The sequence below is a fragment of the Rhipicephalus microplus genome, chromosome 2 (assembly GCF_043290135.1).
Source record: "Rhipicephalus microplus isolate Deutch F79 chromosome 2, USDA_Rmic, whole genome shotgun sequence".
NCBI classification, from domain to species: Eukaryota; Metazoa; Arthropoda; class Arachnida; order Ixodida; family Ixodidae; genus Rhipicephalus; species Rhipicephalus microplus.
This window is the reverse complement of record NC_134701.1, coordinates 218,971,113-218,986,550: the sequence shown is the minus strand read 5'-3', so window position 1 is coordinate 218,986,550 and position 15,438 is coordinate 218,971,113. Positions and strand designations below refer to the sequence as shown.

Sequence of the window (15,438 nt, the reverse complement as noted above, 5' to 3'; positions counted from 1 at the left end):
TAAACAGGCTATGAATCCTCGAAGACGTGACTATAATAGCCTCACGTTATAATAAAAATTCTGGCAATTTCCCAGAGTCTAAAGGATGCATTACGTACATGGGGCTTTGTCGAGTACCATTGTTGTCCTATTGTAAATAAAAGTGAGAAAGAACTGCAAATAAAAACATGGCCGTTTTTCTTACGTGTTGGATAAAGTTCTAGAGTATGGCACCTTTCTTTTAAAAATAAAAAACGTGTCTGCAGTTTCTGTTTTTTGATATAAACATAACTGTGTATTTCACTTGGCGTAATACGCAAACTCTCTTTTTTAAAAAAAGTTTAAAAAATTTCATATTCAGCCTGCTTGTTTCCCTTTATAAGTCTCACGTACAAGTTATTAGGCATGTTATTTTTATGTTGCTCCGACGCTTAGACAACCAAACATAATCTTGATCACAGTGACCATCTGACACGGTGACGTCACAAGTGATACCGAGCAAGCACTGGTGGAGAGGCCAAATAATATTGCAATTGTCAGTTCCCCCTAACCTGCAGGTCCTCACTACCAATGAGTGCCCTTGGAAGTGCGAAAACATTTGCCTATAGATGATTTCACGAATACACATGAACACCGCCATCCTGGGCTGTTAAACAAACTTTTTTGATATTTCTGCACATCAGTACGTGAATATTTTAGGCATAAAATGTCAAATACTTCAACAGAACTGTTTTTGCGCGTAGGCGTCTACCGTATCAACTGCTCGTTTAGTTGTTATATAATTTAAAAGTTATGGTTAAATCCTGTTAAGGCTGCACCAAGGCCATTCGTAAAAGACAGTACAGGTACGCTAACAACGACAAACAAGAATACGGAAATTCAAACGAGGACCTAAGATACATTTTGATTGCACGTAGGGCGTGCGATGTTTAACTGACTCCAGGCTCACCTCCTGTTGCGCGTAGTCGGGCACCTCATCGTGTTCGCACGTCTTCCACTGCGCTTCCCGATGATTGAGAACCTTAAAAAAACATACTGCCGTATGGTGTACTGGTGGTGAGATTCATCACACAGTCGGATAAATGTGCATTGAGCATGAGCTTGAGCGTTTTCTTTTCTTCTTGAAAGTCACAGAATATCGATATTGTCATTCATTGCTGAAAAACAATAAAGTTTTACTCATACAATGCTAAACAATGTAATAAGCGTAAATTTAGGACAGTGAATATAAATTGGATACAAGCCGCAAGGGTAGCATCTCTATAGAGGTGAAGTGCCAGAAGCGCGTACACTAGGCGAGGTCAATACACGTTAAACAACACCAAACGGTCGAAATTTCCGCATCCCTCCACTAGGGCGTCCCTCGTAATCGTATCGCGGTTACGGGGTGCCAAACCACAGCCTATATTATTAAGACAAAGGGAGATAGCAGAGTGGGCTAGAGAATAAATTCAGGTAACATATTTTAGAAGACATTTAAATAGAATACACAATTTGCGTAATGCGTAGGACGAATAACCGGAATAGCTGAGAAAGGCGGAATGAGTACCAAGGGATAGTAAGCGCCACCTAGAACCGCTGGAGGTGGATGGGGTGATAGTTTGTTTAAAAAAAATGGCAGCATTTCCACGGAGTGAATGATGGAGAGTGAGGCGCATCCGTCCGTCCATTTGTTCTTGCTTCCGTCCGTTCATGCGTGCGTCTGTGTGGCCGCCCGTGCGTCCATCCGCCCGTCCGTGCGTGCGTCTGTTCGTGCGTCCGCACGTCCATATGTGCGTCCGTCCCTGCGTTCGTCCATGCATCCGCTCCTGCATCCGGCCATGCGTCCATTCATCCAGGCAGCTATCCGTGCGTCCGTCCTTGCATCTGTCTGTGTGTCCGTTCGTCCACCTACTCAACACTCCAAGTACCACCATCTCGCATCTTTTCATCATATATTCCTCATATAGAAGCACCACCATCCAGCGAACATTCCAAGGACTAAACGAGAGGGGGCACACGCACACTTTCTTACGGCTTGCGCTTCGGGTCTGCTTCCCACCTTTAACCACCTCGAGTTCAAGGTATATACTAGTTCACTGTATTCATGGCACTGAGGCCCAACGCTCGCTAAATCTTTCTAAAACCAAGGAGGTTACGCCAAGCGAGTATAACGAAGCAACCCTTCCCTACTGCAAAAACCAGCGCCACTGGGTACCAGCGTCCAGCGCCATGCCTGAATATGGGCCCAGTGTGGCGCTGGTACCAGCGCCTTCCAGGGCAGGTACAGGGACGCTGGAGTGGCAGCGTCCCAGTACTGTGCGCAAAATGGCTTCCCAGGGATAAAACAGGGGTGCCCATTTGCCATAAATAAATAAATAAATAAATAAATGAGTAAAATACGCGCATTCACAATGAAAATAAACAAATAAAAATTGAAAAAATAAATCACCGCTTGACGGGATTTGAACTCGCTACTTTCTCATCACTAACCGAGTACGCTACCAACTATGCCACGCCAGAATGTGCTTGTTGGTTGTAAGACGATTATTTATCCGAAGAACATGCCGTTCAACTTCATGTTCACATGTGGCACAGTCAAGACTGACACGACATTCCTTTTCAAATAACAATTGCTTCTTGATTCGACAGTGACGAACGGCTTCCGGGCACCCAATGACGTGCAGATATTAGCAAGAGTGCAAAGTTTTTTTTTTAAGCATCTACATCTTAACTCTGAAAAATCTCAAATTGACTGGAGGAGCTGCCACAGATTGTCAGCTGTTGCTGCCGATTGTTCTTTTTTTTTTCCTTTGATAGTCGTTTCTAGCACTTGCTACTGGTCAACAAGTACAGATGATTTACATGTCTTGTTTGGTGGATATCAACGCACACGAGTGAATATTGAGTATTTTTTTTTCGCGCAAGTGACGATGTAGCAGTACACATCGATTCATTTGTGGGGTTTAACGTCCCAAAACCACGCTATGATTATGAGAGACGCCGTAGTAGAGGACTCCGGAAATTTGGACTTCTTGGGGTTCTCTAACGTGAACGCAAATCTGAGCACACGGGCCTACAACATTTCCGCCTCCATCGGAAATGCAGCCGCCGCAACCGGGATTCGATCCCGCGACATGCGGGTCAGCAGTCGAGTACCTTAGCCAATAAACCACCACGGCGGGGCTAGCAGTACACATCCGGCGTGTCAGAATACATATTTGCAGTTATATCGATACCTGCAACTAAGAAACCGCCGAAGAAATGGCTAATGCAATCCGATGAAAAAGTATGCCAGTATGTTAGTTCACTAACGCGTACCAATTTACCAACTCAAAATTGCGTGTTGTTACGTACGAGTCAGAGAAGTACCGGCTCCTGTGCTCAGAAGGAAGCTTTCGGTGACAGCCTACGTTGCTGAAAGCACGACACATCGATCGTCGCCTCTCCTTGTGCTGGCACCCCACACGCGGATAAATGGTCAATTTCGGCTCAGGGATGTCTAAAATGTACTTTACAGTCATTTTTACACTTTAGAATCGTGCCTACCTAAAGTAAAAAGCGCCGGCAGCATGTTGGTACACCCACGCGGGCGGCACAATAGGCGTTGCTGGGACGGGGCTTTGGGTAAGGCTGCTTTCGAAGCAGCTGAGTTGCGATGCTTGAAGTTTCTGCATTTGAGCTTTGCAATATTTCTAACAGTTACCTAAACTGTACCTGAAGTAAGTGGAAGGTCAATGAATGCCGGAAATGCATTTACGGAGTGGCGACGGTGAGTGACAGCCGTTTTTCTGGCCTCTGCTGGCAGTATACAGTGGGCGTGCCAAATTAGAGAGCTTTAGTACTGCGTACGCTGCGTACGTGGCGGCGTTGCGTACGTAAGGACGCCACGTTCTGCGTAGTGCGCATGCGCAGACCGTAACGCGCACGTATCGCATTACGTACGCAGCCGCTACGTCCGCACGCATGAGATGCGTGCGTGCGTACGTATGAGGTGATCGCGCCGCTCTCGAACAAGTTCGCGACAGCGCGAGACTTCGTTTTGCAAAATGGCGGCATCGAAGGCAAGCACCGACCGGCTCTGTGGCTTATAATATGGTCATAATCTGGCTATAACACTTGGATTGGCTCACATTGGCTGTGAACAACACGTGCTTCTATTTTGATCTACCAGATGGCGCAACACGCTTAACGCTCGTTACGTACGCGGGTACTACGGCGTACTAAAAGCCGATTAGTGGCAAACGACGCCACGTAACGCAAGGCGCTTGCGTGATGCGTACGTAGCACTATTCCGCAGTACTAAAACTCTCTAAAATATCCACCGGCACCACCTTGGAGGTCAAAATGTAAGACTGGTTACACACTACTACTACGACTACAAGGGACGAACGGGTGCGGCTATAAGGAGCTTCGCCACTGAAATTGCAGGTGTAAAACATAATGACGTTGTGCAACGCAGGGTGAAATAGAGATAGCTGCGAGACGCCTCCCTCTTGAAGTACATGTAAAAACAGCGCGATGTTGATGAAGCCGCAGAGGGTGATTATGATGAAATATTGCCTATGCGCGTGGCCGTAAAAGCCACCTGATTATATTGTATCGCACTGCTCACGTTATTTTCGAACGCATGTTTTACAATGCGCCTTTACTTTTAGTAGTTGGTAAGCGTGTGAATTGCCACATTTATTATGATTTACAAATAAATTACGTCATTGGCAGTCACGTCTGCGTCCGTCAATTGTTTGAACTCGGCAGGGCACCCATTTTTAGGAAACCTTGCCGACGTAACATGCTGCAGCGTGAACGCCTGACTTGAGCCGCTGCGTGTGTCCTCGATTTGCAGCGTACCGACTATTCTTTACAACACAATCCTTCCTGCACCAAAAAAAAAATCGAGAAAACAGGAAAAACAGGCTAGTTTCTTTGCACTTGCTTTGCTTGATGCTGGTTCAAATAAAAAAAAAGTTTAGCAGAAAGGGGTGGAAAGAACACTTTTGGATTCACAATCATGAATTCCAGCGTCTCAGTTTTATGCGAAGTCTTTCCTTTTCTTGCATGTGTGTGGGACCGTGCCGAGCAATTTCAGCAATCGCAGCCATTGCGCCACGTTTGCGTAGGATTGCGGAACCGAGATGCGAGGTTTTCGCTTCGCTTCCACTAGAGAAGTCACTCGTGCTTATGAAAACGCGAGCGACATGCTCGTTTCTCTTTCTTGTCACTAGCCATCAAGAGGTGTGCTTTACCAACCGACAACAAGCGAAATGGCGTCAGCCATTTGTCTTAAGCATCACTTGAAGAGCCGTTTCATACGCCTCATTTGAGCCCTACAAACTGGTTGCTTGAAGGAAAAAAATGACAAACGATATCAACCGAAATCGAAGTGAGCCACATTTTTCTCTGAAGTACGCTTGCGTTCCCAGCTGTGTGCAGCTTAGAAGAAGGACCCATATTTTGAAGACACGCTGGGCCTATGATTGTGTGCGTCATGCATGAATTTACCGTATAGTCACATGTCTGGATTGTTGTGCAGAAGCCAAAGTTTTAAATACTGCAAAACGGTGGTGAAATCACCTTTACTGCGAAGGTCTCAATGAAACATTTCCTTTCATTCGTACCATCCGGCCGTGTCTTTAGAAAACTCCTAGCTCCACCTTAGGAGCAGGGGTGAATTTTGAAACTATAAAGTCAAACACATGGTGACCTTTATAGATTGACGGAATAAAATAATTCATTTAAAAAACGAACCTCTGAGAAAGTATGAAATAATTGAATGAAACATAATAAACCTTTTCTTGACCTATTTTGGAGAGGTAGGTTGGTATTTCAAGCCAAGCTCTGATGCTCTGAAGACTAGTAGGCACTTGGTAATCTCTTAATCTTTTCCACCTATGGCGTGGAACACCAAGACCACAGAGAAGCTTTTGTCTCAATTACTTAATTTTATATCACAGCTTTGATAGCAATAATGTAGAACTATCGTATCATATATATATATATATATATATATATATATATATATATATATATATATATATACGATATTGTTCTTGTTGCACGTAAAACTCAAACATACATAAGCGTCATCCGTGTCGTGCAAAGTAAAAACGCTGATGCGCGCCACCAGTTGAACCAATTCATCTTTTTTGTGATAGATAGTTGATACGGGGGACTGGTAGTAATGCTTTACATTAGATAGCTCTTGCGTACTGATCATCTGCTATGTAGCTCCTAAATCCCACTATGTAACCAATGCTACTCTCGTATTCTACCTGATTTTTTTTTCTAAGCCGTTTACGTCCTTCGGAGCATCCTCTAACTTCTTGCTGATAGACTACCTCACCTCAACTTATGCTTTTGTATCTTTCTCTGCTTCTTTCTATTAGCGACTGAACTCGGCCCCAAGTACCGGGTGACTTCAGACGGCGACCTGTGCGTATTCGGGGCGACTGACGTGTCTGACGCCAGACATCGTTACCGCTGTCACGTCCGACACCGACTGACTGGGGACATCCGGCCCAGCGTCAGCGCCGGCAGCCTTTTTGTCACGGGTGAGCAGCCTGTGGCCGCGTCTGTTTCGCTCCTCTTTTTCTTACACCTTCCGAGCATATGTGGCGCTGCTCGTTTTTAAGGATCTACCATTTTCAATAACGGGGATGTTAGGGCAGCCCATCCGATACTGTTTTCACTAGAACCTTAGAAAATATGAGACTTTCGTGTACAGCGAGAACCTTAAATGTCTATACGGTCAATATAGATTTTGCGTCTGTAAAGACTGAGTAAATGCAAGTGCTTTTTATTTACCGATTGTGTTTAATCATAGGTTCGTATTTAGTTATCGCTACGGCTAAACCTCTTACATATTATTTTGCATCATTCTATTGCCTATATGCATAGAATAATACGATATTATTACAATAATGGACGTCCATTTACGAAATTAGATAAAGTATTTGTTCGCATTTTTAATTGCCAGCTGGTACTTCAAGTCACACGTTGCTCTTATTTTTGTGAGTGGTTCATGTTTTCGTACCAATCAGCATGGGGCATGTGTAGACATTTGAATATAGAATTTGAATCTTGTACGAACTAATTGAATCATTTTTTCTACTTTCGTATAGCTAGTATTCAATGTTTTAAATAACTCGTTCTAACCAATGTCTAAAACGCGACAAAATTAATGGTGCAATTTGGTTAGTCGGATGGCTGAAACTAACGTTAACGTCGGTATACACTAGGCTGTTCGTTAAAGGCCTTTAGCTAAGGCCATCACCGGTCTCCTGGTTCAAAATAAAGCCCATTGATAGGCGTGCGTGGAATCACCCTTCAAATGAGGTGGGGAAGTAAAAGGAAGGTTGGTAGCGGCGCTCCCTCCCCTATTAAGCGAATGTATGGCGCAGCCCTTCTATTGTGTCCCTCCTTCCCTCTCTCCGCTTTTTCTGCCCATTCCCATGTGCGTGCCGGTTCAAGTGCCCTCTTCGAGAGACATTTACTGTGCTCAGAACACCTCCCTTCCTATTGCGCAACAGAATCACCTATACCTGCACCCTCTCTGGTCACTAAAGGAACCAGCCACCCCCCACTCACCGTTTTCATGTTTCTGAGCACATGTTCATTAAAACGAGGTGATTTATTCCCACATATAGAAACAAAATAAAAACATAAACATAAAAACAAAATGTCCCGACTTTTACCCGCGAAACTCTCGATAATTAACTTAGCATGTGCAAATTTGTTCACGCTTACAGTCACCGCTGTGGTGCCACCCCTCTTTCAAATTCAAAAACTCCCATCGTACAGGCAGACAGGTTAGGATGCTGTGGTAAACGGGATTTTCGGACCAGAGCACGTTTTTTTATTGAGTGATGGAATAGGAGAGCACTTATGACGATCACGCTCTACGTTACCGTTGTACTCCGAGGACAGGGCGCCACACGGCGAGGGGGGCACAACGTCAGCAGGTAGCGGAGGGCGAACCAGTCAGCGAGAGCTACGCTGGCGTTGGAGGTCACGGGCGGCACAGCTGTTCAGCTTGAACTTCTACAAATAGCTCCATATATGGAAACGTCTAGTTCGCCAGAGTGTACGCAGCCTGCGGAATGTAGGTTCTGTGTGCGTTCTTCGTAGTTTGGCTGTAATCTTATGGTTCACGTGACATCCTATTTTATCGTTGTTCTTATACGAAAGGCCATTTAGGCTGTCATAGGAATCTCTGAACGTGCTTCCACGCAGTGACGATTACGCTAAGGCCTCCACAACACCTTGGAGGAGCTTGTCGTAGCACACAAAGTAAATCGATTCGAACGGGTCAGACGAACTCAAAGTAGGTGAGCGACACTTCGAAGATTGTGTTATTCTGAAGCAATGCAAGAATGTGATAAGAAAAGGAATTTTCCAGCAACAATTGAACAGTACATCTGAGTAGCTCGCATTCCCCGAAATATGCATGCTACCTATGATCTCAAAAAAAAGAAAAGTCAGAATAAAGCAGCTCCGACAAAATTACAGTCGCAATCCGTACTCAAGATACACTGATGCCGCGAAATATTCAGGAATCCCAGACCATGCTGTCAGCGTAGTAGACAGTGATGGCAAAGAGAGAACGGCAGCTAGCATCTTAACTACAGAAATCGACAGGGAAGAAGAAAGAGCGATAGCGCTAGCAGACTAAACCTGTACTGACAAAGCAGCAATACTAATCGATTCAAGCAGTTAGCCAAAATTTTCAGAAATAGAGAATTTGCAAGCAAGCCTTAAAATTTCTCGCCACTGCAGCGAAGCGGAATCTACCTGTCACGTACAACGTTTGGACGCCAGGCCACGAGTCCCTGATGGAGAATGAGGCAGCCAATGCTTTCGCCCGAGCTTATGTTCACCGGGCGATCCCACAGGACGCACTGAGGAGGAAAGAAGATTTACCCAAAAAAGTACAATATTATACTGCCGCACTACAGGCTAAACAGAAGAATTTATCCTCCAGCTCACTCCAGCCTGACTCGGAAAGAGGCAGTAACCCTCAGGAAGCTGCAAAATAACACCTACGTTCACGGTACACTGCTTCACCACCTCTCAACAACCAAGCATTCATTCACCTGTAAGCACTGTGATGTTCCGGAAACCCTATTCCACATGGTATGGGGATGCAGGTAAAGCCGTGGAGCCACTACACTAACTGAAGAGCAGTGGAAGGCCAAGTTATCACACCCAGGCCTGAAGAATCATTGCAGCATGATTCAACGGGCGCGGGAGAGGGCAAATGCCCGCAGCTACCTGAAATAAGAAAGCTGCCCACCTTGAGCACACAATGCGTTTGTTTAAATTAAACTTTATTCTCTCTCTCTGTATGCCCAATTCAAGATGGAGAACCACGTTTTGAATTCTCAAAAATGCGCATATCTGTCTTATTTTCATGGGACACACAATCTGACAACAAGTGGAAAGGCGATCAATTTCTCTCAGCATGCCAAGCAGATGTTTTGTCAAAATGTGTGCAGGAGGGCGCTTCTAATATGGGGCCTAATTATATACCCTAATGGCAGGCAGATTTACATTTCTTATGAAGGCGAATATACTTGACGCCCTTGTTACTCAGATTTGTTTAGAGAAATTTATTCTCACAGACAGTGAACATCAAATACAATTCAACAGAACATTGCGACAGAACACAACATCCACAGACACACCAAAAGTTGTTACAAAAAGATATGTGTACATATGTAAACGGAACACAACATACACAACTTACCCAACTTCACAGGAATTGTTACAAAAACAATGTCTAAATATGCACAATACATGGTAAACGAAGAACACACAAATGAAATGCAGAGATCTATATGTCAGATATTTACATAGATTTACGATCCCGTCAGTCGAATTCTCTGGAGCACTTCGCGGCGGATTTCCTTATAATTGCATCATAGTTTTGGTACTATGAACCCCTACAATTACTACTAGTGGTTGGCTGGTTTATAATGCTGATTGTTTTATAATATAATGTCTTCTCATTTGTTTCTCTCTCGGCGTGTTTATGTTTGTGTGTGCGTCCATGCGTGTATATAGAGAGAGATCTTCATTGTATAATATTACCCTAGTCACCCCGAGTTCAGAAATTAAAAACAAATTACACCCCGCGCGTCCCAGTACTTCGTTCGCGTCGATGTATAGGCCTCGCTTTCACTCGTGGTAGCTGCTATCTAAACTAAGACACCAACTTTCGAGCAACGAGCTTCTTTGGTAACAGTAGCGACTTCTATAGCGGATCAACCCCTCGCTGTCGCTAGAGTCTGAAAGGTATCTCGTCCGAGGGCCTACGCCTAACCCTTTTTTCTAAGCGCGTTGCATTCATTGCGACGCACGTGGACACACGTAAAAAGCACAAAATAAGACTGCCCGCACAAAACTTCCATCGCTTCCGCCGAACAAGGCTGACTCGGGGCCAAGCCCACACCCATCTCTCAACCTTTTCCTTGTAACGCGTCGGATACTGCTCAAACCCGTCATTTACAGAGTCGTCGAGGCCGCACATCGTGGCGAGATGGTGTCATTCTGCAGCATTGTAGAACAGGAGACGCCGGATGGCAAGGAGGCAGCCGCCAAAAGGAACGCGATAAACGGCCTTGGCGTGGACAGAGGGGAAGGAGTTCAGATCTGTCTCTCGGGCCCCGGCGGCTGTTCCTTTTTGCAGACTCACGTTGGCAGGTGACGGAGAGAGGACGAGCGGAAGATGAGGTGCGTGCGCTGATGTGGAATGGCAGCAGGAAATGCCCGCAATGCAACAAAAGCACGCGCGTGCCGCCGCGCGGGCGCTGCCTCCTAACCTTTCTCACTTTTGCGATTCTACAAGACAGGAAGGCACCACTTCTGAAGACGCTACGCACAAGAGGGCAAGTCTGGGATTCGTTTGGGAGAGGAAGGAGTGCCCTATGGCACCCGTCTAAGCGGCTGTCACCAGGAAACCAAGGGAGCGGAAAAACTCTTCCGTTCGTTCGGAATCACTGATTCCTTGGACACCCACGCAAAGAAAACTAGACAGCGTTCAGCCACACTTCGTAGTCAGGAGATGAGAAGGTGCAAAGTGGCTGTGCTGGAATGGCATGGCCTAGTAAAGCGTCGAACGAGAAAAGACAGGAATTGCGCAGCTCTGCTGTGTGGTATGCGTGTCACTGCTTACCTGGAACGGGGCCTTTTGCTCAAGGCCTTACGTTTGTGAAATTAAAGCTGCTCTCTTGAATAACAGGGCACAACAGGTCGTCACCTCCGAGCTTGAGAATGAGCATGACGACGCAATAATAAGGAGTAAGCAAGACGATGCTTTCACGTTTGTTCCAATTGCCTTCACTCTTCGCCTTGTAGGACTACTTTCGTTATTTCATTATTTCTGTCCGTAAGAACTTGAAACCATCTGCACTCTTTTTGTTAAATAGTTTGAACAGTTAGTGTACTCATCAAGTCATCCCTTTGTTTGATCACTTACGGCATTGCACAGTGTCCTCACTAAGTGACAATATAGTATTCAAGCACACAAAATGCGTGGCACGAACAACGAGCTGAACAAGGCATACTATTTCAGACGTGTTGTGTAAGCTCCCCATTTCGTGCCGTCTATATTTCAAGGTCAAATATATTGTCAATCACACATAAAGGCCACACTCAAAAATCCTTACTTAAAAAGTGCCCGCCACCCCACACTTATAAACAAAAGCATGCAAAATAGACACAGCATTATTGAGTACATTCGAACTCACCACATCACCCTGCTTCTAGTAAAAAACAACGAGTTTACACTAGGAGTGAAATGGTTTAAGAACAGTGAAGTTGGTCGATCTTAAGGAATAAACGTGGTCTTTTTCGCTGACGCTAGATCTTCCCTTGGCGTAGATAGAGTACACTCGAACTACAGCCTGTGACAGACCGTGCAAGAATGTTCAAACTCCAACGCCCGAACTTGAGGTACAATGCCATGGCTGTGGCACCCCTAATAAAAGCCTGGAACTTTCATCGCTCGTACTCGACTCGCGTCACGATAGGCAAACTCGGAGCAGCGGCTGCGTAGATTCTCCTTGGGTTGGTGTTTTTCTGCCGCGGCTGCGAATGGGCGCATGTGCTGCTACACGAGGTTAAACGCAGGTGGTGTGCAGCTGCGCATTGGTTATTGATAAACCATGGCGCTGAAGATTTTAAAGACGATGATCTTTCTTGGGAACCTTCGACGCCAAAATTTCGGTCTGTCTTTCTGTCTGTCTGTCTGTGCATTTGTGTTTAGAAAAAGTGGGTAACGATTTAGAGTCCTAGTTACTCTACTATGGGAGAGCTTGAAGCCGTCCCGTGGCTAGCGCCAACCTTTTCTGTTGAGCGACGCGGAATCTATGTTAGTGCACAGTAATGATCCCTCTAATAGCACCAAATGATATCTCAAATGGCCAACCCCATCCGCAGCGCCCACTAATATTGCTCAAGTTTCAGCGTTCATACTTGTGCGTTCGTCAAGTAAAAAGCAATTATTGCGCATATATGAGGCACCATAACAACACGTTTATGTTTTGTATGTGTGTCTTTACACTAAAGAGAAGGCATACACAAGTAATTCTAAGGGCCGCAGCGTTTATCACGCTGCACTGACACTGCAACGCGATGCTAAAAAAAAGGCAGATCACGCGTACAGTGAGAATCGAGGATATTCGAAACACAAATGACAAAAGCTTGATCTGTCATTTAAAAATCAGCACAACGTTACGAGATGCAGGTAAATGATGCCGTACATGACTTCCGTGTCATAATTATCCTGTCTAGATGTGTCATTTACGTCGTCATCTATGTAGCATGTAGTCGTGTTTCACATGACAAGCATGTCATCGTTATCATGTTTGGATGTGTCATTTACCTTTGTCGTCCGTTCGCGTCGCGTAATACCATGTTCGGTATAACTGAAGCTAGCGAAATGGCCGCCAACGCATTATGAGCGTGGCATGTAGTCATGTTGTTACATGACACGCATCTAATGATTATCATGTTTGCACCAGTCACATACTTTGATCATTCATTCAGGCACCGTAATACTAAATTAGGTATATGTGACGCTAGCATAAAGACCGCAAGCGCATCATGAGCGTGGCATGTAATCATGTTGTTACATGACACGCATCTCATGATTACCCTGTTTGCACCAGTCACATACCATCATCATCCATTCCCGTATTGTAATACCGAGTTTTCTACATGTAACGCTAGCGAAACGGCCGCGAGTGCATCATGAGCGTGGCATGTAGTCATGTCGTTACATGACACACAAGTCATAATTTTCATGTTAGGGTCTGTCGCTTGTTATCGCCATGCAATCGTTTTCATACCGAACCAGTTTTGCAACATGCCATGTGAACGAATCCACCGCAAGAGCTGCAGGACCATGAAATGAAAATTATGACATTCATGACATACATGCCTTGACTTTCATGTTATGGCTAGTCGAATTTGTTGCTCATACAGTTATGTTATGCCATACCAAGTTTAGTATCGATACCATTATAGAAGCGGCCAGGAGAGCTGAAGTCGTAGGCGGATAGATAGATAGATAGATAGATAGATAGATAGATAGATAGATAGATAGATAGATAGATAGATAGATAGATAGATAGATAGATAGATAGATAGATAGATAGATAGATAGATAGATAGATAGATAGATAGATACGCTCAAACTCGCCGAAGTTCACTAAGAAATGCTTCGCATTTAAAAGGCAAGTGGTTCCAACGCTTTGCTATGACGACACGATGGTGGCACCTGCCAGTCGCTTTGCGTTCTACTCCTTGTCGCCTTCGAGACAGGTGCGCAATTCACTCCGTGGGCACGCACGCCTTCCTTCGTTTTCGAAGATAACTGCCAGATGGCACTCGTGTCTAACATGCCTCGATGCGCTCGTTCACCTTCGCTGCACGGATCGAGGCACTCCAATGCAGCGCTTCCACAATACAATTCACCAATTATCTTGCGCTGAACATCAAATAAACAATTTGTTCACTCTCTCCACACGCAAGACTATCGTCTATCAACGACATTTGCATTGAAACATGCTGATACGGGGCCATTTTTTTAGGAGAAGCTCCTAAAGCTGTTGGTCGGTCAATGCATGTCAGTGACTGGTTCGTAACTACCTAGTCGCATGACTAACTCAGCACGTGGTTATAGTATGAGTGACAGACGAACAGACTGGCAGGCAGACAGACAGCCGGTTGGACAGATGGACACACGGACGAATAGGTTGAGGGACGGACGCACGGACAAACGGACGAATGAAAGCAAGGACAAACAGACAGACGGAAGCACGGACAGACGGATAGACGGATGCAGGGACGGACGAACAGAAGCATGGACGAACAGACGCAATATAATAGGCTGCAAGAATTTTTCAGTAGGTTCATCACGAGCTTAGAAAACCAGCACTTAGAAGCGGTGCGAAACAATTGAGGCGAGGTAAACTCAAGTAGGAACGGTGAAATAAGCGAACTAAGAGTGGAGGGAGCGTTAAAGCAGTGAAGAGGAAACTTCGAATAGGCCAAAAAACATATGTATACATGAAGGGACAAAGGATGCAAGAGCACAACAAATATGGACAAGATAGTTAAAGCAGTGGAGATATTTTACAGAGATCTGTACAGTTAAAGTGACAACCATCACAATAATGTAAGAACTAGCAGCAGTGTAGGTGACATCCCACCTGTCATGACTGAATAAGTCAGGCAAGCCTCGGGAAAATAGAAAGAGGCAAAGCTGCTGGTGAGAATCACATAACATCAGATCTCCTGAAAGAATGAGGGCAGAATGTATTAAGGATAGTTTCCACCCTGTTTATGAAGTGTCTTCTTTCGGGGAGAGTACCAGAATTTTGAAAGGATGCTAACGTCATCATAATCCATGAAAAAAGGACATGACACGGATTTGAAGAATTACAGGCCGATCAGCTTGCTCTCCTTCGTATACAAAGTACTTACAAAACTAATCGCTAGCAGCATTAAGACATCATTAGCATTCAATCAACCAATAAATCAAGTGGGATTTCAAATAGGCTACCTAACAGTCAACAACATTCACACTATCAATCATGTGAAAGAGAAATGCTCACACCCCCCACCACTATGAATGATATACATATACTTCATGGATTATGAGAAGACATTTGATTTAGTAGAGATATCGGCAGTCATGAAGACACAGCGGAATGAGGGCGTTGGCGAAGCACACATAAACATCCTGGAAGAAATCTACGGAGGATCAACTGCCACCATAGCGCTCTATAAAAAAAAGCCACCGAATACCAAGACAAAAGAATACAATCTCCCCAAGACTATTTACCGCATGCTTATGGGAGGTTTTCAGAGGCCTAGAATGGGAAAAGTAAGGCATAAGAGGTAATAGAGAGTACCTTAGTAACCTGTGCTTCACCGATGAAATAGCAATGCTGAGTAACTTAGGGGACGAAATGC

The 15,438-nt window shown here is 44.9% G+C and overlaps 1 protein-coding gene across 1 annotated transcript in view; it reads left to right on the top strand.

Annotated features, from left to right (window-relative positions):
• LOC119169564 (cell adhesion molecule Dscam1) overlaps positions 1–15,438 on the top strand; it is a 547,574-nt gene that overhangs the window by 369,847 nt on the left and 162,289 nt on the right. Inside the window, exon 4 of the mRNA XM_075876128.1 lies at positions 6,345–6,509. Coding sequence (XP_075732243.1) covers positions 6,345–6,509 — 165 coding nt within the window. The remainder of the gene's footprint in view (positions 1–6,344; positions 6,510–15,438) is intronic.